The sequence below is a fragment of the Xiphophorus hellerii genome, chromosome 1 (assembly GCF_003331165.1).
Source record: "Xiphophorus hellerii strain 12219 chromosome 1, Xiphophorus_hellerii-4.1, whole genome shotgun sequence".
Classification (NCBI taxonomy): domain Eukaryota; kingdom Metazoa; phylum Chordata; class Actinopteri; order Cyprinodontiformes; family Poeciliidae; genus Xiphophorus; species Xiphophorus hellerii.
The window spans coordinates 32,477,617-32,505,453 of NC_045672.1; the positions used below are offsets into that span (position 1 = coordinate 32,477,617).

The 27,837-nt window shown below is 43.4% G+C and overlaps 1 protein-coding gene across 6 annotated transcripts in view; it reads right to left on the reverse strand.

Moving 5' to 3' along the window:
* Positions 1-754: 754 nt before the first annotated feature.
* Positions 755-27,837, reverse strand: part of LOC116718907 (extracellular sulfatase Sulf-2-like) — a 43,376-nt gene continuing 16,293 nt past the window's right edge. Inside the window, exons 1-24 of one of the 6 annotated variants that reach the window (XR_004339019.1) lie at positions 24,487-24,870; positions 18,763-18,987; positions 18,468-18,588; positions 16,437-16,555; positions 15,425-15,576; positions 14,769-14,938; positions 12,420-12,570; positions 12,142-12,241; positions 11,267-11,342; positions 10,526-10,654; positions 8,272-8,328; positions 7,699-7,828; positions 7,054-7,297; positions 6,736-6,922; positions 6,551-6,647; positions 6,221-6,315; positions 5,682-5,741; positions 5,390-5,562; positions 5,083-5,225; positions 4,520-4,643; positions 3,730-3,766; positions 3,538-3,594; positions 1,103-2,927; positions 755-1,030 (exon numbers count right to left, since the gene is read on the reverse strand). Coding sequence is in view for 4 of the 6 variants with exons in the window: in XM_032561203.1 (XP_032417094.1) it covers positions 2,897-2,927; positions 3,538-3,594; positions 3,730-3,766; positions 4,520-4,643; positions 5,083-5,225; positions 5,390-5,562; positions 5,682-5,741; positions 6,221-6,315; positions 6,551-6,647; positions 6,736-6,922; positions 7,054-7,297; positions 7,699-7,828; positions 8,272-8,328; positions 10,526-10,654; positions 11,267-11,342; positions 12,142-12,241; positions 12,420-12,570; positions 14,769-14,938; positions 15,425-15,576; positions 16,437-16,555; positions 18,468-18,588; positions 18,763-18,937 (2,628 nt within the window). In the remaining 2 variants the exon portion in view is untranslated. Of the gene's footprint in view, positions 2,928-3,537; positions 3,595-3,729; positions 3,767-4,519; positions 4,644-5,082; positions 5,226-5,389; positions 5,563-5,681; positions 5,742-6,220; positions 6,316-6,550; positions 6,648-6,735; positions 6,923-7,053; positions 7,298-7,698; positions 7,829-8,271; positions 8,329-10,525; positions 10,655-11,266; positions 11,343-12,141; positions 12,242-12,419; positions 12,571-14,768; positions 14,939-15,424; positions 15,577-16,436; positions 16,556-18,467; positions 18,589-18,762; positions 18,988-24,486; positions 24,872-27,837 lie in introns of those variants that run through there. The other 5 variants (XR_004339021.1, XM_032561226.1, XM_032561233.1 and 2 more) reach the window with 5 other exon arrangements.

Genomic DNA, 27,837 nt, shown 5'->3' on the forward strand with positions numbered 1-27,837 from the left:
TAAATGTTTGGCTACAGGCTAAATATTTAGCTAACTCATAACTAGATATTTATTTAGTTTGAAACTTAATATTTTTTTTTCTCTAAGCTAGTTAAATATTTAACCAAATAAACTTGCACAGTGGTGCAGTTGGTAGCACTGTTACCTTGCAGCTAGAAGGTCCTGGGTTTGATTCCCTCGGACTTTCTGCATGTTCTCTCTGGGTTCTCTGGTTTCCTGTCAGGTTAACTGGTTTGTATAAATTCTCCGTAGGTCTCACTCAGTGTGCTGTTGTCTGTCTCTGTCCTGCGATGGATTGGTGACCCGTCGGTGACCCCGTCTCTCGCCCGTTGACCTCTGGAGAGGCACCAGCACCTCGTGACCCCAAAGGGTCAAGGTGTCAGAAAGGAGATGGTTTAGTTTAGCTACTCACTTATAAACTCAGTTTTAGTTAGTCGAGGTAAATATTTAGCTAAATATTGCTTTTAGTATGAAGGGTGCTTCATCAATAAAACTGATTGATTAAAACTAAATATTTAGCCTGATGCTAAATAATTAGCACTGAGCTAGCTATTCAGTTAGTGCCGAGACCAGAGCTACTAAATATGTAGTTTGGAATAAATTTATAAATTAATACTGTGGTGGAAATTTGACTTTCAGGAAGAAATCCCCATTTTTCTTCAGGAAAGACTAAATAAATAAACTTATTGCTGTTAATTTCTGGTTATGCAGCTTCTCAGCGTTGCCTGGTGCAGAAACATTTTTCACTCAGTAGTTTGGCGTTCAACACTTTATTCACAGACTAAACTCAGTGACCCGTGTTTCCACCGGTCAGTGGGGCTGCAACAATCGTCCACCAGTCAAAGTGCTCTGCAGTTTGTCCTTCTGCGTGTCCAGTCCGGTCAGAACCGGCCCGATCTTTACAAATAAAAACACATCTAAACTTTTACATTCAAACACAACCGAGGTTGGCGGATCGGAGCGAGACGGACTGGATTCACACTGGAGAGGAGGGAACTTCTCCAACAGCTTCTGGATCAGAACCAGCAACCTCTGGGTCAGACGGACTGAACCCAGAACCAGCAACCTCTGGGTCAGACGGACTGAACCCAGAACCAGCAACCTCTGGGTCAGACGGACTGAACCCAACGTGAACCTTCACAGGTCCAGAGTCCGAATCACACAGAATCAACCAGCCTGCTTCCAGCAGATCCTCCGTTTTACTCAAATCATAAAAACATTTTTAATGCAGAAAGAGGAGATTCATATGGAAGCCCATTCCTGCCATTAAAGAAAGAAAACAGGAAGTCATAAATACAAGTTTTAAAGTCAGAATAAAGAGGAAAACGGCCGTGCTTCCTCTGATTTTAAAATATTCATATATTGATGTTAATGGAACATTAACATCAAAATATGTAAAGTACAAAAACAAAACAGTAAGTTATAAACGTTCAAAGGAATGGATAAAAGAATAAACTTATTGAAAAACATCGGTCGATGTTTCCTCTTTCTACCTTCATTCTTCTCTCAGGTTCTTTATTAATGCAGTACATTAAATAAAGTAATAATCTTCAATATTCTCATAGGTAAAAGTATTACTAACAGAAGCTCTGGTAGTAACAACAATAATGATAATATAAAGATTAATAATATGACTTCCTGTTTCATGGTATGAATGGGTTTCCATAGTTTCTGAGCAGATCAGAAAACATCACATTTATTCACCATAAAGTCTTTACAAGTTTCAACCAAAACATAATCATGTTCATGTTGTGATTTATAATATTGCTGAATTTCTCCACCTGCACATCTCTTAAGGAGGGGATCACCATAGCAACCAATGACTTGGCATTTTCTGATTTTTGATAGCTAGCAGAGCTAGCAGGAGGAAGCTGACATGTTGAACAGCAACTCCACACATTCATGAAGGCATTGTGGGAAATGTAGGAAATCAGAGTTAAAACTGCAGAGTAAAGACGTCATGTCCCGCCCAACAGAGCAAATCTCTGCCCTTACCGAACAGAAACTACTTTATGAATGAATACTAGAGAAACTCTGCAGACAGGAAGTTGACATCTCAACTTCCTGTGTGAGTCCAGTCATGTTTTCCTGGAAGCTTTTCCTTCCTCCAGATCCGTTCCTCCATCAGCTCAGTGGATAAAAAGGAGGAAGAGGAGGAGGAGGAGGAGGAGGAGGAAGGTGATTGGACGGTTAAAAATCAAACACACACAAAAACAGAGTCCTGTCTCTGATTGGCTCACGAGACGTCAGGAACTCCTCCTCCAATCAGAAAAGTTCTCGTCGTCTTCTCGCGGCGGTGGCGCGCCGTGGGTTAGTAATGCTGTCGGTCACCATGGTAACCAACAGTGAAGTTAAAGGAGGAAATCACATGACCACATTAGTGGCGACGTCAAACACGAAGCGGTCCTTCAGCGCCTTGCAGACAAACTAAATACAAAAACACGGGATGAAGGCGGCCGATGGGAGGAAGAGGAGGAGGAAGGATTCTGACTCATCTTTCTAAAAAGAAGAAATTTTCTCAAATTTAATTCAAAATCAGACAAGAATAAGGAGGAATTTATCTGGGAAGATGTGACTTTAACAGTGATGCTTTCTAAATGTTTCCTTTCCCTGTTCTCCTCCTGCTCCTGCTCCTCCTGCCTCAGCCTCCTCTTCCTCCTCGGAGCGACAGCAGCAGCCCGACGGAGAGGAGGAAGAGGAGGGAGGAGCAGATGATGAAGAGGCGCGTCCAGCGTTTCCTCCCAGTGATGTCACAAAAGTAGCAGAAGGTGATTGGCTGACCGCCGACACAGGGTCGTGGCGGTCGATCTGTGATGTCACCTCCTTGGCCACGCCTTCCTGCTTCAGACGGCTGTGGTGGGCGGAGTCTGGAGCCGGTGTCAGCCAATCAGGAAGCTTATCCCTTCCAGCCGTCCCAGATCGGACCTCTGCACACAAACACAGGAACGCTGAAGGTTAAACCAGCTGCAAGTGGCTTTGGGTCCGATGTTGGAGACGACTGAGGCGCATGCAAGAGGCGGAAACAAACAACCTGAAACCCAAATATCGTTGTTATGGCGACAGTGGGAACAAACAAAACCAGAACCAGAACACCAGATTTACTCAGTAAGAAAGAGCTGCAGCAAATCCCCTCAGAGTCTGCTGAGTGTCTTTAGTGTTCGGCTTTGGATCATTTAGATCTGGAGAATCGTTCAGTTTTAGTCAAATGCCTTCTGTTCCCAGTGGCCGTCGTCTCCTGCAGGCTGAGACTTCTGGACATTAACCTCTGTGCTGACTGAGGTCAGGAGATGTTTGTCTCAGCACAGCGAATGTGACATGAGGCTCGAACAGACGATTAGTCAGCTGATGTTTCCTCTAATAATCAACGAGCTTCAGTGGAAACAGCCTCTTTATAGTGTGGATTAAAAACATTAGTTGTGATGGGGTGTGTGTGTGTGTGCGTGTGTGTGTGCGTGTCGGACAGACAGGACGGAGGCGTCCTGCAGGAAGTCGCCCCATGCAGGCCAATCACAACGGAGAACATGGAGGAAGACTCACAGCGTTCGGGATGATGAAGGCTTCTTCACTTTCGGCCACTTCCTCCTCTCAAACAGCCTGATGCAACAAACACACACACAGTTACACACTCAGCCAAACACACCGTCTGCACCGGCATCCCTCAGAGCGCCGGCAGGAAGTCATGCAGCACTCAGAGTGTGTGTGTCGGTGTGTGTGTTCTGGTGTTTGTACCTGTAGTCACCAAAGCCGCCATGAGCCCGCCCTCCTGCTGAAAAGATCATCTGATTGGTTACTAAGCAACGACTCCTGGAAAAAACAACCTGATAGCAGCTGAGCTGGTTTAGCGGAGGTCACCTGAACACACCTGAACGCACCTGAACGCACCACCAGCAGCTCTGATGCTCCTCCGTCCGCGAGACGGAGGAGCTGAAATTATTTTGGTTCGTTCCATTTGGTTACATTTATCTCTTTAAACATAAATATTTATTTATTTAGCGTCTTCCTTCCTCTCTGCGATCACGTCTGGAGCAAAATATTCAAATTTCCTGCTTACAGTTTACTGAGCAGTTGAAGCTCTTTGTCAGTAAATCACCGTCTGGTTCAAACTTCATGCTGACTGTTAATTATCTAGAAGTGATTCTAAAACTGAGATGTTAAATGTCATGTGGTTGAAGATTTAACTTCAAACTAACTTTTATGCAACAAAGAAAAACCCATGAAGAGAACCAGTGAAACCAGTGAAACCAGTTAGTTCAGAGCTGGTAGTTATTTAGCAGCTTGAACAGCATCACCATGTTGCTGATGAACACATGAAAACCCTCAGAATGGACTGTGGCGTTCCACAGGGCCGTGTGCTTGGCCCACTGTGACAAAGTGTCTATTTTTATAAAACAGGTTTTATAAAAATCTGATGATGAAACTTTAAAATACGGTTTTAAATGATCCGGCTTTGGATGGTGAGATTCATAGTGTGTGTGTGTGTGTGTGCGTGGGTGTGTGGGGGTGTGTGTGTGTGTCCTACCCAGCTCTACTGAGCGCGTGCGAGGATTGCACTGCTTGTGACCCCTGCAGCCTCTGAGCTCCATCAGCTGGACGTGCAGCTGGTTCAGAACCGTCCGGTCCAACGAGCTGACGGCGTTTATCAGCTGCAGACACAGAGAGACGGACAAAACACGGATTCAGAATCTGAGCAACTTCTCAACGGAGACAAAACCTCTGAGGTCCAACAGCTGAGGAAGGTTTTAAAACTGATTCGCATTCCGTCATTTTCAAAACTCAAACAGAAACTAAAGGTTCTGGACCTCCAGGAGGGATTTAAATTTTAATGTTGATTCAAACATGGGATAAAAGTCAGAATTAAACACATTGAAGAACATTTCCAGTAAATATTCTAAATAGCAAACAAATAAAACAAAATACTTTTTTTACAAATTTTCTGCACAACCAAAGTGTGATAAATAAAAAGATCATCCTGTGAACACTGGCTGGTTATGAGGGGCTCAGCCCTCCAGAGGGCGCTGTGAAGGCTGTGTGTGTGTGTGTGTGTGTGTGTGTGTGTGTGTGGGGGGGTGTGTGTGTGTGTACCTGGTACGGGTCGGTGCTCAGGTCGAAGTACTCCAGGAATCCGGTGGCGAACTCACAGAACAGGAAGTTGTGCGTCTCGTTGATGGTCCTCAGGCACCAGTAGGTGTTGTTGTTGGCGCTGGTGCAGGCGCAGAACGATCCCACTGAAACACCCAGTCATCACACATGACCCTTCATCCCTAAGGATGACCTTTAAACCACTGTTGTGGTGTGTGTGTGTGGGTGTGTGTGGGTGTGTGTGTGTGGGGGTGTGTTTGCGTGTGTGCGTGTGTGTGGGCGTGTGTGGGTGTGTGTGTGTGTGCCGTACATGTCCAGAAGGGGGCGGTGTGCCAGTGCTGGTTGTCGTGTGTGAAGCAGGTGAGTCCGGGCATCGAACACGTGTCGTTGTTCCTGATCCTCTTGATCATCTTCCTCATCTTCTTCCTCCTCTTCTGCTCCTTCTGAAGCCAGCTCTTCTTATTCCATGCCCCGCCCTTCCTGCTGTAACACACACACACACACACCCACACACACACACACACACACACACACACACACAGGTGTTGACAGGTGACCACCCTGATGATGAGGATGACCCCACTGCAACCTTTCTGACTCACCTGAAGGGATGAAGGCCTCCTCCTCTGAAGCGAAGCTTCTTCTTCAGTTTGGCTTTGTACCTGCACACACACACACACACACGCCCACGCCCACACACACCCACACACACACACACACCCACACCCACACACACACACACCATCAGGTGTCAGCCCATTTTGTCCAATTTAACAACAAAGTACAGATTATATTTCAAAATAAAACTGGATGAGATCACAGAATGGAAGGAGATGGATGATGGTTGGATGATGGATGGATGATGGTTGGATGATGGATGGATGGATGATGGTTGGATGGATGATGGTTGGATGATGGTTGGATGGATGATGGTTGGATGATGGATGGATGATGGTTGGATGATGGTTGGATGATGGTTGGATGATGGTTGGATGATGGATGGATGATGGTTGGATGATGGTTGGATGATGGTTGGATGATGGTTGGATGATGGATGGATGATGGTTGGATGATGGTTGGATGATGGTTGGATGATGGTTGGATGAAGCCACTGACTGGTCGGGTTCTGGTCGTTTCTTACAGGTACTTGTTGCAGTCGCACTCCAGGGGGCGGGACTTCTTCAGGTGACCTCTGACCTCTCTCAGGTTCTTGATCTTGGTCTGCAGAGTCTCGATCTGAAGGAGAGAAGACGTTTTATTTCTGCGGTTCTGTATCTGATCCCGTCTGTTCGGGTCGGTTCCTCCAGTCAGACCCAAGTAGAACCGGGAGCTCAGAGTCCGATTGTAACAGGAAGTACTGCTGCTCCGCTGCAGCCCGACATCCTGTCAATCTAGTCGCCTTGTGTCACTACAGCCAGGCCCAGGAAGACCTGAGAGAATACTTTGACTAGGCCCTGTGTGTCCGCCGTACCTCGTGGTCGATGTGCAGCTTGTGGTCTTTCCAGGCCTGCAGAGATTTATAAACTCTGGTGTCGCACTTCACCGAGGCGTTGGACAGGATGGAGCACCTGCAGGAGAGCGGCCCAGTCAGACCAGAACCAGAACCAGAACCAGACGGATTGGTTATTCTGGTCAGAAAAATAAAACTTCTCTGACCTGTGAGTCACTCTGACGGCGCTAGATGGTGCCGGCGCATCGGTAACTCCTCCCATCCCGCTGAACTCGTCCTCGGGTTCATTCTGACTGGCTCCGCCCACCAGGGTCTGGTTGCCAGGGTAACCGTTCAGCTCGGACAGCGAGCGGCTATAGCGGTTCCTTGAGAAGCTTTTCAGGGTTTTAAACTCTGAGACAGAAAAACAGAAACAGTCTGAGTTCAGCTGCAGTCTCTCTCACTCTTCCTCTGGCAGATTTTGACCTCTCTGTGCCAAATTCCACTCCTGCTGCCCCCTGCTGGCCAGCAGCGGTAATACTCACTCTTCTTGGAGAAGAAGGACTTGTTCTTGAACGACGTCGTCACGGAGGGCCGGAGGCTCGTGGGCAGGAGGTCGCTGAAGTCGCAGTTGCAGGCGTCTGGGTTGGGAGCGTACAGCTGAGACTTGATGCTGATTGGATGCTGGAGGCTGGCCACGCCCCTCTGGAAGACCTTGGCCTCGCCCCCTTCGTTCTTGCACTTGAAGAGCCGCAGTTTTCCGGACGCGTCCTCCACACACTGCCACTTCTGGACACACAGAGACACGGACAGTAAAAACCCGGAGCCACTCAGGGACCCGTTCAGAACCTGAATCAACCGGTTCTGCACCGGTTCCATGAATGACTGACAGCCGGGTCCAGACTGAGTTCTGGAGGACCAGAGTTCAGTTAGCGATCACACCTCACCAACTGGACCGGACTTTGACTAGGCAAACAGACTGGAGTTGGATTAAAGCGGACTGGAGTTACTGGTGATGACTCAGCCTAAAGCAGTGAACTATTTTAAACAGAAACTGAGATTTTAACCTCTGAGCGATAAAGCCAGTTAGTTTCTGATGGTTGGGATTGAAAACTTTAGAGGGATCCAGGGGAACCGGCTGGGCTGTGAGGTAACCGGACCAGCAGAAGAACCCGGTGTGTGTCTGCTACCTGTCCGGTCTGCTGGCAGGGCGTCTGGTACTCGGCTCTCTGACACAGGTCTTTGACTCGCTGGTGTTTGGGCAGGAAGTTCTCCTCCTGAGAAACCTCCTTCCCCTCCACCTGCTGGTGCAGCAACTTCCTGTCAAAACAACAAAAAATTCTGCTTCTTATTGCAATTCAGGTTCATTTCAGAAAAATATGAGTGTGTTACATCTGGTGTTTTGGACTGAACAAGTTCTGGTTCCAATAATAACTCCTAAATATTATGTTCCATTCTTCAGATTGTTGGAACTTTTATTTGTTTCCTGGGGAGTAAATATGACGTGACACAGGGCCTTGCTGCTTAAATTTCATTTCAGGAGGAGAAACTGATTTTAGACATAAATCTGATTTGATGGAAAACTGATTGATTTGATCCTGGAAGCGTCTCGGACCTCGTCCGCCTCATTCCAGGTTCAGAACCAGAACCGGCAGGACTTTCTGACCCGGTTTGTCCTGGTTGGTCTGAGGCGGGCCGCTGTCAGGATCATTAAACCGTTCACGGCCGCCAGGCTGCGGGTTTGAAGCTTCAGACATATTTACCCTCTCTCCACCAGGAACGAGTCTCTCCACACCTTCGGCTTCCTGCTCACCTGGAACCTGGAGGGAAGAAAAGCAGCGTTACTTCCTGCTGGCGCTCCTCAGTTTACAGTTTACCTCGTATGAAACATTCATATCCAACCTGAGCTCTTTCTTTCAGCTGAATCTTCCCAGTTTTTTGAGGAAATTCACACATAATCAACAGATCCCAGGCCGATGTTTGTTTTTGCATAATTGTATTGCAAATTTTCTGAAGAGTGGTAAAAAATAACTTTGGGTTTAAATGATGCTGACTCCCACCTGCAGGTGGCAGTGTTTCTAACTTCTACCTGAAGTTTAAGTTCGATGTGGGAGGAACAAAATTTGAACTATTTATGTAACAAAAATATTGGTGTCCAGTTTGTCTGCTTGTTATTTTCACCTTTTTTCTTTTATATGAAGATTTAATTAAAATCACTAAATTTTAGGGGTGTATAATTATATCGATTCTACGATATTTATCGCTTTCCTTCCCCCTCGGAAGGTATCGATTTTTTATTCATGAGTATCGGTACGTTAAACCGGAGGGGTCCATAGGCTTATTCCGTCTTTTTAACATGTCTGGTTTGTGACGGTGTAGCAGCAAGACTTCGCCTCCCCCAGTCTCACTTTCAGCTTGTGCTTAAAGTGCACATTATTAACTACACACCAGTTTTTAAATTGTGTTAATAAGCCAAGTAAAACCAGAGTTATGCTAAAATAAGTAAACCATATTTTTCGAATGTCAGAGAAATGTCAAAAACTGGCTTTCCCAGTTATGTGAGAGGAAATGAGCTTAAAAACGTAAAAAACTAAACGCAACATCAGATTCCTTTGTTTTTGGAAATTTCAAATCTTCAATAAATAACGATGGGCTGCATTTTGTTGCTAAGAAACGAAGTAAAGTTGCTCAAGTAACCGTGAAAGAGAAGCGGCAAAAGCAGTGAGGTCGCAAAATTAATGCAACGTTTGGATATCGGAGCGACTAGTGGCATCTGCTTAGTGATTAGTTTTTAGCTCAGTGGTTTCTGTTCTGTATATAAAGGATTACCTGGAGAATGAACGCGCTGCATGCCGTGGCGCTCTGTTTTGAAAACGAAGAGGGGAAACCTGCAGTCTGGGCGCAGTGAGGATTGTCATGATGGCGGATCGATCATTTTTATTAGCAACTGACAAAGAGTATCAGAGACTGAGAGAACGATGAGATCCTGGCCGCCTGAGAGGCAGCTACTCAGAGACCCAAGCAGGGGAACGGCGGCGCCGCTCAGCTGCAAGGAGTCGATCACTACGGGGTGAGGCGGAGCCGCTCCCCCAGCAGCTAGTAGTAAACAGCTTACAGCCACGGCTAGCTCTGTTACAGCCACATTATGTCCAAAAGAAAACACAAGTGCCATCATTTGCATATTGAGTCTAGAGGCTGATAATCTCCCCACTCAGATCCTGGATCACTGTGGAAACTTTGAGTTTTATCTCAAATCCACATGAATTAAATGGCAGAAACAAATTTTCTCACTGCATCTTTGATTCATTTTGTCCAACTGTAGACTGTTAGACTCTGTCCAATCAGTCAGGTAGTGTGTAGTTGGTGCTTTTAATCAGTTTTCAGTTAATTAAATCCAAATCTATGGAACACAAAATGTCACTAAAATCACTCTGTCCTCTAAAATCTTTCAGAAAATTGTAAAAGTGCAACGAATCGTATCGAATCGTATCGTTTGCCAAATATTGCGATACATATCGTATCGTGATCAGAATATCGTATCGTGAGATTATTGTATCGCTTTACCTCAGCAAAACTCACAAATGACAAAAAAAACTGACTAGCATTGGGCAACAGTTGCTTCTCTAAAATCGTTGCTGCCGACTCACACCTGGAAACAGCAACAACCAATCAGCTAATCAATGAATCTGATCAGATTTAATGATGAGTGTCTGGATTTATTTAAACTTCAGACTATTTATAATTATGACCCCATGTTGAGTTTATCATGCAGTATAACAGTTAAAGGGCCAGTTCAGAATTGCTGAAATGGGGTTCTGTGGAGTTGTAATGATAGCAAATATGCTACAGGTCAACATTAAAGCATTGCATCTTATTTATATCAGTCTGCTGATCTCAGAGTTTGATCATTTAAAGGCTGTTGATCCGTTATTGAACCATGTGAATTAGCATCAGTACCGGTCCAATAAGTCAAACCGAGCTGACCTTAACAACCACTGTTTGTTTCCATCATGTCACCTGTTGGCAGGTTTGTCCGTGTCCAGCAGGGACAGGATGGACTTCCCGTCCATGTCCGGCGGCGTGTCCAGGCCCGCGATGTCCAGGATGGTGGGAGCCAGGTCGATGTTCAGGACCATGTGGGGGTTTCTGAAACACACACAGTGTGAACGTCTCCGCCCCGTACCAAGGAAGTTATCATGTTTTTCTCACAGCTGGTAGAATCACAGCCGGTAGCCTCAGAGCCGTTAGCCTCATAGGCATTAGCCTAACAGTTGTTAGCCTCAGAGCCGTTAGCCTCCTTCTGTTTTATGCTTTAAACTTTTAAAAAGTGGAACTGGAAAAGCTGAGACTGCAGCATCAGGAGGAGTGAATGTGTGTGGATGTGGTTCTGTTGAACATTTGGAAGTAAATAATTCATGTGAACGCAGCAGAGAGCAGAAACAGGAGCAGAGCGGGGAGAGAGAGCGACCCGGTAAGTCTGTGGCTCTGAGGCCAGTAATCTACTTTAGCAGCTCCACCAACACAGTCGCTCTGCAGAACACAGGAATCTAATCTGCTGCGCTGTGATGCATTCTGCTGTCACACTGATCTGTTTTACCGTTTATTGGATGCACTTTTCTAACACAAGAGCCTTAAAGTTCTGCCAGATGATCTAACTGATGCTGGGGAAAACTCTTTCCTGATTTCCACATTAAACACCTGAACTGATCTGTGGGGAAGTGGTGAGTGAGCAGATGAGTTCCTGCTGTTTTAGCTTACATGCCGCCTTGCTCCACGTTCGGTCCTCTGATGTAAAACGGGACTCTGATGTCAAACTCATACGGCATGGATTTACCTGCAGACAACAGTAGAGAGCGTTACACTAACACACAGCAGGGGGCAGAGGTCAACGTTAGCTTTGTGCTAAACCTTCAGGTTTCTGGTTGATGCAGATTCATTGCTAATGTTTCGATTCTTTCCACTGAACTTCAGTCATCCAGAATTTCTTCATTGTTTTAACCTGATCTGATCTGTGGGTCTATCTGCATTAAGTTACTGAGGAAGCTAAAATAAAGTGAGCTAAGCTAATTGTGCTAAGGCAAAATAAGATAAACTAAGCAAAGCAGAATAAGCTAAGTCAAAATAAAGTAAGCTAAGGAAGCTAAGGTTGAGCTAAAATTAATTAAGCTAAGCTGATCTAAATAAATTGAGCTAAGCTAAATCAACTAAAGCAAGCTAACATAAACTAAGCTAAGCTAAATAAGATAAGGTGAGGTAAAATAAGATAAGCTAAAATAGTTAAGCTAGCTAAAGTGAACCAAGCTAAATAAGCTAAAATAGTCGTAAGGCAGAATTAAACTAAAACAAGATTTAATTAACTGAAATGAAAAAATGTCTAAGAAGTTAAGATAAACTATTCTAAACTAAACAAAATTAGGTTAAAATAAGCTTAAATAAATGTGAGCCAAAATATGCTAAAACATTTTAAAATTTCAACGTCCACTGATTGAAACCATCTAATAAAACTGATTATTGGTATCAATTAAATACTGACCAAAAGGGGTGAAGATTTATGCAATTTTATGTTTTAAAATCACAGGAAAGTTTGGATGACAGTTTATATCAAAATATGACTGGCTGAGTGGCTCCCTCACCTTTAACTAGGCCGAACTGCCCGATGTGGTAGCCGTGGTCGGACGTGTAGATGATGTAGGTGTTCTCCAGCTCTGCCGTCTCCACCAGCATGTTGAAGAGCTGAGACAGAATCAAACGGGTCGGATCAGAGACGCTCCAGTAGCCGGGTTTTACCCGCTCCAGTCCGGTTCCAGTGGCCAGGTTTTACCTTCCCTGGTCCAGCTCTAGTGGCCAAGTTTTACCCGCTCCGCTCCGGCTCCAGTGGCCGGGTTTGGCGCGGTCCGGCTCCGGGTCTTACCTGCTCCACGCTGTCGTCCACAGACAGCAGCGTCTGCAGCCGCTTCCTCTGCAGCACGTTGGTGAACTCCATGTGGATGGGCTTCATGGGGCCCGTGTAGCGCATGATCCAGTGCTTGTCTGGGTTTGGGGCGTAGTTGTAACTGGGAGTACTGGTGGAAAAGGAAGAGGAGAGGAATCTGAGATTAGAAATATCCTGGATCATCAGCCAATAAAAACGCAGCTCTTTTAAGGTCATGTGATCGATGACATGTTGCGACCCGAGTTAAGAACCAAAAACTGTTCTCTAGTCAGAGCAGAACCACTGCAGCATATTTTAGTCAGAAGTAGCTAAGCTAACTATTGCTCTTTCATCATTACATTGTGACAACATTACGTTTGAAAAACCCAACAGCCTCATAAAGCTACCTGGTTCACTCGCCTGGAGGTTTTTCCTTTTAAAACCAGCAGCAGCAGGAAGTTAAAGAAGAAGAAGAAAATAATCTGGTCTGTCTGTATTTTGATTTTCCAGTAAACAGAAAGTAAAATGTGTTTTATTCTGTGGAGTGAAATGAGGAGCGTCTCTGTTGTTTATGAATATTTCAGACGCCATGTAAACTTTTCCAGGCTGTAAAATGGTTGAAACAACCTGCATCATTTCAAATGATGTCATGTAAAACTGTTTCTGTTTCATAATAAATGTTAGGAAGACTCTCGCTCTTTCCCCGCCAGCGGACTCATTAAAAACACTCAGGCTCCTGTTGGATAATGAATGACTCCCGTCGCTCCTCCTCTGTGGCATCGTTTAATTTCTGGCTCTGAGCTCGGCTGCTCCTGCCTGAACAGCTGGAAACATCTGTTTGGCCTCCCTGAAACAGCTGACAGGAGCAGCAGAACCTGCGGGTTTAAACGGTTCTGGTCCAGCAGACCGGCTCCAGGTGGGTTTAGGACCCAGACGACCTTCCTGTTGCTCCTCCGGCTTTACAAGGCTAGAGATTTACTGAAATACTAACAGTGGTAATGCGCTAACACCCAAACTGGCTTTTCGCTTTGTGTTTATTTTATCTTTGAAAATATTTAGCGCAGCAGCTTCAGTTTTTATGAATGTAAAATTCAGAAAAATTCTGCAACTTAGATTTTTCTAAATCTAATTTACTTGGCTGTTTCGTAAATGTTCATTTGAACAAGTTTGTGTTGAAGTTTTGGTTATCGATTGTTCAGACTTCTTTGAGTAGTTAGCCATTCATATTCATGCTCTTATTTTGAAGTGGTGAAGACTGAATAAGCAGCTGTTTCCTCTCCTCATGTTTTATTTTAAACAAGAAACAAAATAAAAACAGACAACAGAAAACAAGATAAACATAAATACAATATCTGAGGGTTTTATAAAATATGTAAATTATATCGTCAAAATTAAATTTGGTGCTTGAGGTTTATGATTTCAATGGGAAGAAATAATTTGATATGAAGGAGGCGCTTTAGCGTTAGCTTCCATTAAGTTGGTGTATTGATTTAGCATTAGCTTCAGCTAAATACCATGTCAATGTAGAGCTTTAGCGTTAGCTTTTTAGTTAGCGACACCCACCACTGGGTATTAATTTAATATATTTTATTTTTGTGCCTTTCATGGTGTTTTGCTTTAAAGATGCAAATTAAATAAACTTGACTTTGTAAAGTCAGAAGCAGCTTTGTAATGAAGAGCAGTCTGATTTATCAGGATGAACGTCTGGTCAGGACGATCAGAAGACGGTCCTGATAACGAACCGGTTTTTACTCAGAACCACCGGGAACCTGGCAGCCGTTTGTTCCTCAGATTTACATCCTGAGATCTGAGTCCTAATCTGGATTATTTCAAAATAAAACACTGCAGCTGCTCTTCATCTGGTTCCTAAGCCTGGACAGCTAGCGGCGCTAGCACTGAGTGAAGCAGAAAGGATTCCTGCGGAGAAACCCGCTGCGCTGGGAGTGGATTTAAGCGGCTTCCCGGGAACGGATCCGACACGATCTGACACGATCCGACACGCGTTTCTGATTCAGGACTCGAACTCGGACTTTGACTCGCTGTCAAATCTCCATGAAGAAACTCAGGGAGTCTGGAGGATTGTGAGGTTGAGGATTTATCCTGCGGTGCAGAACAGAGCGGCTGCATTGTTCAGCTGGATTACACCGGCTTAGTGCCATTGTGTGTGTGTGTGTGAGTGGGAGTGTGTTTGTGTGGGTGTGTGTGTGTGTGTGTGAGTGGGAGTGTGTTTGTGTGGGTGTGTGTGTGTGTGTGTGTGTGTGTGTGTGTGTGTGTGTGTGTGAGCATATTTCTCCTCCAGAACGTTAATAAAGTTTTGTTTTATCGAACAGAGCAGTGTGAGGCCCCTACATGTGCTGTGACGCGTTGGCGAAGGCGTTGCTGAACTGCGGCGCCGAGTCTTCGGGTCCGTGCGGCGCGGCGTGGCTCAGAACCATCAGGACCGGCCGGTGCGGGTAGATCCGCTTCGAGGAGCGGAAATAGCGGATGGACTCGGCTGTGATCAGGTCGGTCAGATAATCCTGGAGACACAGAGACAAAAACAGGAGAGCAGCAGGTTGGAAGCAGCTGGTCCACATCAGGTTCTATTGGACCAAAGGCAGTTCTGGTTGCTCTCATCCAAATCTTAGGCTTCATAGAACCGTTGCATTTGGACTGAGAGTAAATCACACACAACTGGTTTCCCTCGGTGGTATCAGAGTAAAGGGGTTGAATCCTCAGAACCGGACCTCAGAGCTGGAAACCAGCTGGTTCTGTTGGACCAGAGATCCATCAAAAGCTGATTCCCTCCTGATGGTCCGGTAGACCCGGTTCTGTTGGAACCAGAACTTCAGCAGTATTTCTCTTCAATCTGGCACTAAAAGTCTAATTTTATGAATCTACATATAGTTGAAGCTGAAGGACCATCTGAACCGGACCGGACCGGACTGGACCGGACCAACCTTTGGTTCCTGGCTGATCAAAACCCAGAGAATCTGAAAGCGAAGCATCAGAAGCGGCGCTCTGACCTGAGGGTACTGCGCTCCGTGTTTCTCCCGGACGCCGTTGCGGCTCAGGGTGTAGTTGTAGAAGCGGCTGTTCTTCACCAGGCCCAGCCACTCCCTCCACCCAGCGGGAACGTACGAGCCGTTGTACTCGTTCAGGTACTTCCCGAAGAAAGCTGCCGGGACGACGAACAGAGTCAGAGCTGCAGGAACCAACCCTCCTCATCTCCATGGAAACGGTTCTCCTCATCACTCATCCAGCCTCATTCCTGATCCGAGCAAATGTGCTTTTTTGGACGCTTAGAGTTTAACTTCACTTCATTTACTGACAAAAGAATTTTACTGAATAACTTGATAAAGAACCAAATACATGTTTCATATCAGCTGCTAACTAAACTATTAATCATAAACATTCTTTTCTCATGCTAAACGCTAAACCTACATGGTGTTTAGGAGAAGCTAATGCTAACTGCTAAAGTGCTAACATGAACCATGTTGATAGCCACCATCAGTGGTGAGAATGCTAACTAAACTAAACAGTAATCATAAACATTAGCTTAATTAAAGCATTATATCAACACAGCACTTAGCAAAAGCTAATGCTAAAGTGCTAATGCGCTAGCTTCAATTCAAATTATATCTGCCCTTAAAGACTACAACCTTGGAGTAAGAAATTCATTTTATTATAACTTATATGTTCAATAACGTTTTAATGGTTCCTGTACATTTCTAGTTGTAAATAAAATAATCAGGAAGAAAAGAGGAAGAGACAGGAAATGGAGCTGTCTTTTTCCACTTCAAAATAAGAGCATGAATATAAATGTGTATCTGAAGAATTATGAACAGCTGATGTTGAAACGTATTCAAGTTAATAAAACACTAAAGTAAATTAGCTTTAGCTAAGAGCGCTAAACATTTTCAAAGCTATTAGCTCTGCTGCTAATGCATTAGAGGATTGGACCGGATTGGACCTAATTGGACCGGATTGGACCGGATTGGACAGGACCGGATCGGACCGTCGGAGCGGTCCACTCACCTGTTCGGTATCCCGTGTTGTTGAGGTAGACGCCGAAGGTCCGCGGTTCGTGCTGGCGTTGCCACGACAACGACGAGCAGTTCTCGTTGTTGGTGTAGGTGTTGTGGTTGTGGACGTACCTGAGAGACGGAGAGGAGAGGAAGCTCAAAGCTTAAACATCAGTTAGAAAATAAAACCTTTTAATAAATCAGGTCGAGATCAACGGAAGAATAAAACTTTTTAAAAACGTAAACCAGCAGCAGCAGTTGATTCTAACTGCTGCTGCATGTTGGGTCCATTTGGTTCCTGACTGACTTTATATGAACTAGTCGGTTCTAAAAACTGCAGCAGATCAAACTGGACCAGAGGTCAGTGACCTTTACGAGCCTTATGGACACTTTGACCTCCAGTCCAGCTAAAATCACTTCTTTCCGACTCAAAAGCAGCTTCACTCTTTAAAATGCAACAGCTGGTTTCTACTAAACCTCCAAGGAAAAAAATATTATTTTAGTTTTTAAGTTTGGCTTATTTTCTTCAATGGGACATTTTTTAAAACAATGAAGTAAAAACAACAAAAAATAATTAAAATATTTCCACTCTTCAGTCGCTCCAGTTTTTGTGATTCTGTGAAATTCATGCAAAATAAATAGATGTTTGCATTTTTTGTGACTAACTGAGTTCATTACAAATGTTCCCCAAAAGTCAAAAACATAAAATTTACAGTGATGATTCCACCTCCCACCTGCAGGTGGCAGCATTACTTCTCCTGCACCGCCGTGTGGAGGAGATATTATTTTTCTTTTATGGGCTCTTTGCTCCTCAGCTTCCGCGTTCGGGGAAAAGCGGCTCGATCGTTTCCGATCTATTGAAAAAGGCTCTTCACCCTGGGTGTTTGCAGGGCTTGTCCAAGGTAACAGTTAATGATGTACATCGATCCGAAGCCCCGACAATAAGCTGGAGAAAGATTTTAAGATGTTCGCCTCGTTATACACAGATACGAAGGTGAGTTTTACTTTCTTTAAACTTTGTGGCTAACATTAGCTTTAGCTTATGCAAGCAGGCAATATTCTCTGACATTTTTCTTGTAAAAATGTGCTATTGAAGTATCTAAACATTTTTCATCCATTCTAACGGACAATGTTTTCAAGTATATTACGTGGTTTATTGTCGTTAGTGTCAGAGACCAAGTAACGGGGATTTTACGGTTCAGGCTTTTTGCTTCTGAAGCCTGAGGAACAACAAGCCCATAGCTTAACAGTAGAGCAGCTCTGGTGTCGGAGTTCTAGTTCAGCTGACTGTTCAGGTTCAGAGTTGTTGCTTTTAGAAAAATATGGTCGTGTTCCTTAAGGTCTCCGTGTTACTTCGCTTTATTAGTTTTGCATGTTTCTTGTGAAGCAGGACGGTGTTTACAGCAGTGTGTACAGGCGGATCAGTAGCTCGGCTGTCTGGCTCTGGTCTGCTCTCTGGTTCCCATAAACTCTTTCAGGCTGAATACAGAAGTGATTCCATGGAAATAACACAGGAGGCTCCTTTACCTTCTGCTTTAGGCTGAAGAAGTTGATCCGGAGTGAAGTGAAGGCTGTAAACTTTGCTGTGCGGCGTTAGCTTTAACTGGTAGCGACGAATATTTACAAGCCACCGGTTTCTTAATTCAGGACCGCTTGGAAATCCATGAAAACTTAAAAGCCCATTATATTAGGAAGACAGCAATGTTCATAGTATTGTTTTATTTGCGTCTGAAATAAGACTTTGTCTTTTCTAGCTGTCATGGTAACTCAAAGCGGTTAAAAGAGAGCCGCATTTGCGCATGCGGTTGTGACGTCAGCGCAGCAGGTGCAAAGAGCCCATTGTAGATTTTTTTAAAGAGGAAAATTTTAATTTGAAATTAATTCATAAAAAAAAGATTCTTTTTAAGATTTCCTCCCACCTAATTATAATACTTCTAATGTGATGAACTGAACATGAACCGAACCGAACTGAGATCCAGTTCAGTTCAGTTCGGTTTGGACCAGAACCTGACCCAGCGGCCTGCTGTGATTGGCTGAGACTTACTTCCCAGTGAGCATGCTCGAACGCGACGGGCAGCACATGGGCGTGGTCACGAAGGCGTTGGAGAAGAAGGTCCCGCCCTCCTCCATGATGCGGCGCGTTTTGTTCATGGCCTGCATGGATCCTGAACAGAGAAAAGCCCATCAGGAACCAAGAAGTGAAACGGCGAAGCAGCAGCTTGTTAGCTTCATGATGCTAATCGACTAAACTAAACACAAATCAGGTGGATGTGGCTCCGACTGAAACGTTTATCTGCCTCAGTCAGACATGAGGACTACATTTCCCATGATTCCCGCACCGAGCTCCACGTCCTGGTCGTCCGTAAGGATGAGGATGATGTTCGGCCGGATGTTGCGTCTGTCTCTCTGGATGCGCGGCTTCATCCGCTGTCCGGGCGGGAACTGAGCGTCTCCGATCGCCATGGAGACGAACAGGAAGAGGGAGAGGAAGAGGAGGAGTAGTCGGGCCGCCATGGCCGCCAGCGAGGCCCGGTTCTGATCAGAGGGTCAGATGATCTGTCAACCTGAGGAAAAAATAATTACTGTTTACATTACAGGGAGGAAACACCTGCAGGGGGCGCTAAAGTCAAGATTATAGAGAGAGTCAAACAAACTCTGTATGTTATGGATGAAACTCAAACCTAAAATAATAAAATAAAAATAAATAAGATTAAATAAATTAAAAACAATGAAAAAAGATTAAATAAGTAATTTAAAAAGTAAAAAAATAATTAAAAAGATTAAATGATTAAATAATAAATAAGTTTAGATTATTTGAAGATAAAATAAATACAGAAATATTATTAAGACTAATAAAATAAATACAAAAAACTGAAAAGTTTCAGCTGGCCTTTAACTAGGCCCCAGAAAGCAGAGCAGATGTGTAGAAACAAAGTAAATAAATATTAATTAGCAGTAATTACACAGGAATATAATATCTGGAGGTTAAAACCACAGCAGGAAACATCGGCTGCTTTTTGGTTCCTGGATAATAAACCTATGATCTGCTCAGTCGGGCCCAGCAGGGGGCGACTGGACCAAAACACACAGATCCAACTCTGAACACACACACACACACACACTCTCTCTCTCTCTGAGAGGAGAGTGTGTTCTGGAGGACTGGCGGCTCTGGTTGAGATACAAGATCATACCTGAGCTCCAGAACCAGGAGAACCTCCAGAATCGATCCAGGAGTTAAAGCCGTCACCACGGCAACCATCTTGGATGTTATTGATTATTGTTATTAATCACTCTGACATCCTCAGCATGCAGTACCTCTCTGCTGCCTCTGGAGGAGCAGCTGAGTTCCTCAACTGGGACAAAGGTCAGAGGTCATCCTGGCATGCTGCTTTATAGGAATGTATTCACACACTGTTAGAAGAAAAGCTAAAACATTATGGGATGGTTTGGATCAAAACTGAGTCATGTTAGAATGGCCTAGTCAAAGTCTGGGCCTGTTGTGAGCACACTCCTGCTAAGATGCAAAAATTTAGTGTTTTTGGAAGCCATGCAGATGTTGCTGTCTTCCTGTCTGTCCGTCCGTCCCGCTGCGACCTTTCAGCTTCAGCCTCTCTCTAATCCACTGCATCAACGTTACGTCACTCATTATGAAACTGACCTAAAATCAACCTGAGAGCAGACCGGACCGGCGCCGGGCCGGCCTGCGGATTACTCCGTCTGGGTCTGCCTGATCTTCACCGAGGGTCTGGGACCGCTTCATGCATAAATAAAAAACTATTGAAGGGAAGCAGGTGTGCTAAATATTTCAAACTTAGCAAAAATGCTAAAGCACTAAACAAAGTTAGCGTTGGTATCAGTGGAAGCATGCTGACCTCAATCTGACCTCAATCTGACCAGAATCAACAGAACCTTATGTTAAAGCGACCTGCGGTTCCTGATCACATCAGTAATTCATGCCAAAGGAGCCCAGACCAGAGAGCAGAACCTGAACCGAACCGTTCAATCAGAACATTTTTATCCATCTGAGACACTGACGTTTGGTTTGTTAAAACAACAAAGAAATAAATAAATGAATTGTTAAAATGAACCTCCAGGTTTCTCCTCAGTCATCTGAACTCTGAGGATTTTCACCGCAGCCGCTCCTCTGAGGGGAGGGAATATCCGATTCTCATCCTGACCGTAAAACATCCAAAAACTGATGATTCACCTCAGCAGAGCGTCTGAGTCAGCAGCAGGAAAATGAGACGTCATGAAACTGTTAATAACCAGCGAGCGTTTACGCTAACAACACGGCTACATCTGTCCCGCCGTGCCGCCGCGCCTCGCCGCGCCGCAGTCAGCTCCTCCGTCAGCTCCACTCTCCTTCACGTTCAGAGAGACGAGCAGAACAACGTGCAGTTCTTCCTTCCCCACTGTTTTACTTTCTGATATCCTGATCTGCGTCCAGCAGAACATAAAGCCAGAGGAAACCGTGACTGATCCGCCAACCAGACACCAATCAATCAATCAATCAATCAAGTTCATTTGTTTAACGTTTCATTTCAAAGTGCTTTATATCATTAAAACATTTTTAAAAACATCATAAAGTCAAAAGTTGAGAAAAACAAACATCACAACTTGCAGAGTTAGCTGCTACATGTTAGTATCAAGATGCTATTCTAAGCTAGTGTGGCTTCTGCTAAGCTAACTCCCTTTAGCACAACAACAGCCTTTTCCAGCGACCAATCAGATCGTTTAGAAGCCGAAATTAAAACCCAGTGGGCCGAGAGAAGCAGTTTCATCGCTGTTGTTGGAGGTTGTAGTTTGTGCGTCAGATTTACAGGTGCACCAGAAACACACGACTACAAAGGTTCCACCCGGAACTTTTGTATGTAAAACAAAAATATTTTTATTAATTATATTAAAGTTTTTTGCGTGTTTAAAATCAGTGTAATTAATTTAAATTAATGCTAATTTCTATGTAGAGCCTCAGGTCCACACTGTCTATTTCATTTGTCTTTTTCACAGTTACAGTTTATTAATGTTTTTCAGGTGTAAAATCTGACAGATAAAGAAAAAACCAAGAAGCAGAGAAATCAAGAAAATATCTGATTGCTTCAAAAATATATTTCTACTCTGTGTGAGTTTTCTGTTTTATCTCAGTTATTTTCTGTAAAGACTAAAAATCAATCTGCATCAGAAAACCAACATTTATTTCCTCAGCAGAGAAGCGCAGGAAGGAAAACATCTAAACTATAAACCTGCTTTATGTTCAGCAGGAGCATTTGGAGCCGGACGTCTTCCTCCTGATCAGACTGAATATTTTCCGTATTATGTCCACGTGATGCACAAAGTGTGAATTAATGTTGTTTTATGGAGCCGCGGTCCAGTGAGCAGCGGCCGCCGGTCAGAAATGCCGCCGTCCGTCATCCTGATGCCGCTTCTGCATCACGGCTACCCGCTCATTAATATTCATGAAGCAGGGGGCGGGGCTTGCCGCCGCGCGCAGGCGGCTGCCAAACCGACTCGGCATGAAGCGAATGCCAATAAAGAGACAATGTGCTTCATTCATATTCATCTGATTTCACAAGCAGGGGGAAGAATAAAGAGGTGAAAGGTCACCCGACTGGGGAAGCCGTGACGTTACTGCTGCGGTGGGTTTCCATGGTAACCAGTGTGTACACAGTCAGAGCTGCTTGTCTTTTTTCCAACAGTTAATTCAGATTCTGCGGGTTGATATTTGCTGTTTTATTAAAGCTGCTGAATAAACTGAAGGTTGGAACAGGATGGATGAAAATGTTCAACTCATCATGGCAACTAAAGGAGGTTCAGCTTTTAAACAAATAACTCGTACGTTTTTATCTGAGCTGAATGAAATCTCTCCACCACCAGATCTATAGAGTCACAGGGAAATTTCATCCAGAACCGACCAGAGGACATTTCAGATCATCCCAGAAAACTGACAAGAAATACAAAGTTAACCAGTAAAGAATCATCAGCAGCCTTAAACCGGCCGCTGATAAGTTAGCACACTTAGCTAGCTTAGCTGTGTTTGCTATTTAGGTCACAAACTGAGCGATGGACCATCGTGTCCTTACAGAAAACGGTTCTTACAACCTACACAGTCAAACGTTTACAGCTAGAATTTGGATTATTTAGATTATCATAGCAGAATTTTGTTTTGTAAATGTCGGCGTCAAGCTATATATTTTGTTTGCTGATTAAATATTTAGTTCAGAGTTGCAGATTTAGCTTGCTGGTTAAATATTTAAATTGAGTTAAATATTTAGCTTGCTAATTAGTAACTGTAATCAAGTTACTAATTGAATATTTGGTTAACAACCTACATATTTAGCTTGCTAGGACACGATGGTCCATAGCTTGCTAGCTAAATATGTAATTTGTTAATTAAATATTTTGAACTAAAGATTTTGATTGCTATTAAAAACGTAGTTCGTTAACTAAATATTTAATTAAAAAATTAAATATTTAGTTTGGAGCTAAATATTTAACTCGCAAATTAGACAGTTTGGACCTGTGACATTTAGAAATGAATGACTGTGTGATTATAGTTAAAATATGACTCAGAAAAATTAAAGTCTTTATTGACAGACTAAACACTTTGCAACACTAAGTTTCCAAACACAGGAGACGTTCAACAGAGAAGACCGACGGTCAGAAAACAGGCCAGATGTGACCAGCATCACAAACTTCTCATCTTTAATATGTGCAGTTACTGCGAAAATGTCGGGCGTCAGAGTTCAACATGTCAACAATGAGGAAGTGATTCATGGTGACGATTGTCCTTAAATTAAACATACAGCTGAAGAAATGAAGCCACTTCTGGTGGATTTCTCCGGTTTCTTCCTACAGATGAAGTCAGACAGCTGCTGCGCGTCTGACAGCAGAAACATCTCATGAAAATTTCACCTCCGTTCTGAATCTGGTCAAATTACTGGAGGTTTGTGGAAACAGGAAACTGTTCTTCTGCTTTCATTCAGGACAAACGAGACGTTCGGATTGGTTTGGTTGTTTCCTTAAAGACGGCGAACATCACGTCTCTCTGATGAACCGACGGAAATGTTCCTGAGGTCTGGCAGCAACGTTCAGGTTTAGCCTCCAAAGAACGGCGATGAATTTACATCAGGAGGTAATTTAGCTCATTTATTTCAGGAACTACTTAAAATTCTTCAAGTCGTTAGCCGTTCATATTCAGGCTCTTATTTATCGTTTTGTTTTAGCACTTTACGTTTATGATTAACACTTTAGCTTTAGCACAGCTAACGTTTTAGTTAGCAGTACCCAACACTGATGTTGGGTACCTATGTGGTTGAATTTACAAATTTAGCATTAGCTTCTTTGGTGTAGCACATTAGCATTACTAATTTTTATGATTAACACTTTAGCACAGCTAACTTTAATTAGCGGTGTCCTCCACTGATGGTGGGTATCGGTGTTATGTTGGTGTAGCACATTAGCATTAGAAGAACTAGCATTTAGCCAGAAGTAGGTTCAATATTTAGATGGGATTCTGACCCAGCCCACAGCCAACATGGCGCCTCCAGAACCTCAGGTATTATGCGGGTCAGATCCAGACACCCAACAGAACCACTGGATCAGGGACGGCCGATCTGGAGCTGGAACAGTTTAATGGGATTTACTGCGATAATGATGAAACACATTTTAGTTTTTTTAGTTTTAAATGTGTGACTGCAGCAGAAACCCGAGCAGGAAATGTTCTGGATCCGTTTAAAGCTCCTCTATTCTCCAAACCAGCTTCAGTATATGATCATTTAGTTTTATTATATAAAGTTTTATTACATAAAAAGCAGAAATGAAACAACAACCACAGAAACGTTTAAAATAACATTTAAACATTTATATCTGACCTGAATGAAAATCAGCTGCTGAAATTAACTCGACGTTTAAATCAGAGAAACATTCAGCACCGAACGTCTGACTGCTGGACCCGAACAGGACCAGAACTGGACCCGGGTCCAGTTTCTGAGCCTGAATCAGGAGGAAGTGAAGCTTTTCTCAGAATAAATCTAAAACATTCACTGATTAAAGTCAGAACCACAAACCTTCAGCTGCTCATCCGTCCTCTCTGAAACCCGAACAAATCTCCGGACCCGGGGGGAACCAGACGGACTCACTGAAGCATGAAGGTCCAAACCCGGCAGGAGAAACTCTGCAGAACCGTCTTCCTCAGAGCCGGTCACTTCTGCTTTCCTCTTCCTCTCCTCGCTTCCTCTCAGCTGACGTTTCAAACTCAAATCTCTCTCAGCTTCTCCTTTTCCTCCTCATCGTCTCTCCTGCTGCCTGGCTCCTGGGCCCCCCGGCACCAAACCGGCAACCTGAGCCTCCTCTCCCTCACAGCTCGTTAGCGGTTGCCGTGGTGGCGGTCATGGCAATGATCCCCGTGGTAACCGCCTCGACAACCACACCGTTAAAACCACCGCCTCCTTCTACTGCTCCTCCCTCTCTCTCTCTCTCTATTGTCTCTGTATCGCTTCATCTCTCCGTTTCTCTCTCTCTCTCTCTCCTGCAGCTCGCCCGTCTGCAGCTGGACGGGATTCAAACTGAAACCTGAAACATTTCATTTCTGACTCTGTTTTTGTTAAATATGATGCAGAAACCCAGGAGCCGGGAAGTTCTGGCTGCCGGTTCTGATCCGCGGTTCTTTAACGCTGCAGTATGTAACTCCATAGAAAATCATTGTTAGTTGAAACTTTCACCATGTGGTGATAATCTGATCTCCTCAGTGAGAAACAACCAATCAGAGCCAGGAGGCGGGGCTTAGCGCTGTCAATCACTCTCCATCACTCTCTGCTACGCTGCAGCTAGCATAGCCTGTCATGAATGCTAACGCTAGTTAGCATAGCCACTGATGACGGCGGTAAGCTGTTTCTCTGCCATGAGCACATTTAGCAGCGAGTACATGAGGATGATTGACATCACTAAGCCCCGCCTCCTGGCTCTGATTGGTTGTTTTTTGTCAGGAGCTTTTCTTTATTATTTCAGATGATCTGACATGGAGACAGTCTGAATATTCTGCAGCTTTAATGTCTTGCAGTCAGAAATCTGTTTATTTCATAAACTGTTTTGGCTTTAATGAATCTGAAGTTTCATGTTTTCATGTTGACTAAACGTTTCTTATTCCTCAGTAAATGACATTAGAAAACATGTTTTTAATTAAAAAACAGCTGAACTTTTCTCTCCGCCTGCAGAATTAATATGACTTGATGTGTAATCTGATTATTTATTCATCCATCCGGCCTGAAGTTCTCATTAAAGCTTCAGAGACATTCGCAGCATTTTACTGCACATAAAATCTATTATTTCTCATTTCTGACATAAAAATGATTTTTCTAAAAACTAAAACTGAGACTGAATGTTTGTTAGGCTAATAAAAAAAATATATTTACCTTTCCAAAAACTGTATTTCTGCTTCTGCTTGATGATATTTAGGCTCTTTTTATAGATTTATAACAACCTGAATGATCTTCCATAATCTCTCCTCAAATAAAAACCACATGAACTGGTTTTATTTGCTAAACTGGTTAAACTGGACTGCAGGAGTTCAGTGTTTCTGAGTATCAGAGAATTCAGACTTAAACAAAATAAAAATTAATTAATTTTTTAAAATCCTGCTTTTTTCTTTTGAATAAAAACTAAAATATGAATGAAAATTTAATATTTGAAAGTTTCAGGATTTTTAAAAAAGTAAAATAAAACTGCTTTTTATAAAAATACACTGAAATAAATACAATGGAAAATAAACCAGATAAAATAAAATAGAAAAAATGGTTTCATGCTATAAAATTAAAGGATAAAAACTAACAAAACTTTTTACAAATACATAGAAAATAAAATATGATAGTTTCTTGATTTTTTTCAAATAAAAAATGAACGTTCAGATGTTTCATGGCTGCTGGTTTTAGTTCATGTTTGTCTCCAGGTTGTTGCTGCTGAGGAGGGAAAACATTTCTCAACTATTTTCCATCTTAAAGCTCAAAATTAAACGTTGATTTATTTATAGCAGCGGCTGTTTATGTGTGGAGTTGATCACTGCCTCCATTAGAGCAGCGAAATCATGTTAAACACTCACCTCTGACACCACTCTGTGAGAGAGAGCAGCTAAAAGCCTCCATCTGAGGAGCTGAAAACTGTAATTTAGTGTCATTATGGCGACGGCAGAGCAGCCTGACCCGCAGCAGGAACCGGGTTCTCCAGCAGAACCGCTGCGGTTCTGCTGGAGAACCCAGTTCCACCCGGTCCTGGTTTGGTCCAACACCAGAGTCCAGATGGCATCATGATCCTGGTTTTACAGAAACACCTGCAGCCTTCAGAACCACCGGACTGAACATGCCTGCGGTACTGACCTCCACCCAGCAGGGGGCGAAAACAGGATAACGACAAAATCAGATTTCTATTTAAAGAAGAAATCTGAACCAGCAGAACCAGAGAAATCTGAATCCAGACTAAAAACAAACCAAACATTCTGACAAACGCAGGTTTTCCGTTGTTAAGAGGGTCCAAAGTGTGGCTCCCGGGCCACCAGGGGACCTTAGAAAGATTCTGTGTGGCCCTCAGAACAAGGCGCTGATGGAGATTATTTATTTTGAATTAGAGCAGAAATGATCAGCGGCCAACGTGTTGGTCTGCTGCAGCGTAAAGAGGCAGGCGACAGTCAGGAATCCTGATTCTCATTTATTCTGATTAAAAATCAGTGTGAAAAAATCCGCCGCCTGTCGGCGTCCATCCTGGAGCAACCCGTGACGTTCTGAGGTCGCCACGGAGACGGTACTGGGCCGTACGCACAACGGAAACCACCAAGACAAAGACGAAACTTTGACTCATGAAGCAAAATTAATTTCTGAAGTTTTACTAAATACAGGAAGTGATTCCAAAGACAGAGCGACCACTTCCTGTTCTTACTGCTCAAAATTCATTTTCTCTATTTTTTCACCAGAACAATTTGGACGTCTTGATTTTATTGAAGCAACTTTTCATTCTGGATCTTTCTCCAGAAATAAATCTAAGTTGTTAATTGTTTAAATAAAATATTTCAGTTTTGTTTAAATAAAATCACAATCGAGTTTTTCTGACTGGACGAAACGTTTCGACGCCTGAAGGTTGGAGGTACGGAAATGATCAGGAAATTTAAAAACTCTTCACAAAAATAAAAATAAACAGAAATGAAAATAATCATATATTTTCTTGTGGCAAAAAAGAAGGAAAAGTGACGACTGTCTGTCCATTAATAACTTATTTCTTTATGCAACAGTTTAAAGTTTTCAGGTTTAATAAATATCTTGAAAAAACTTTTTTTTTTTAAATCCAGAGGAAATCAGGATGAAAAAGGAAACATTTCAAACTTAGACGTGTTTCAGTTGCAGGACTTATTAGTGTTATTAATAACAATAACAATA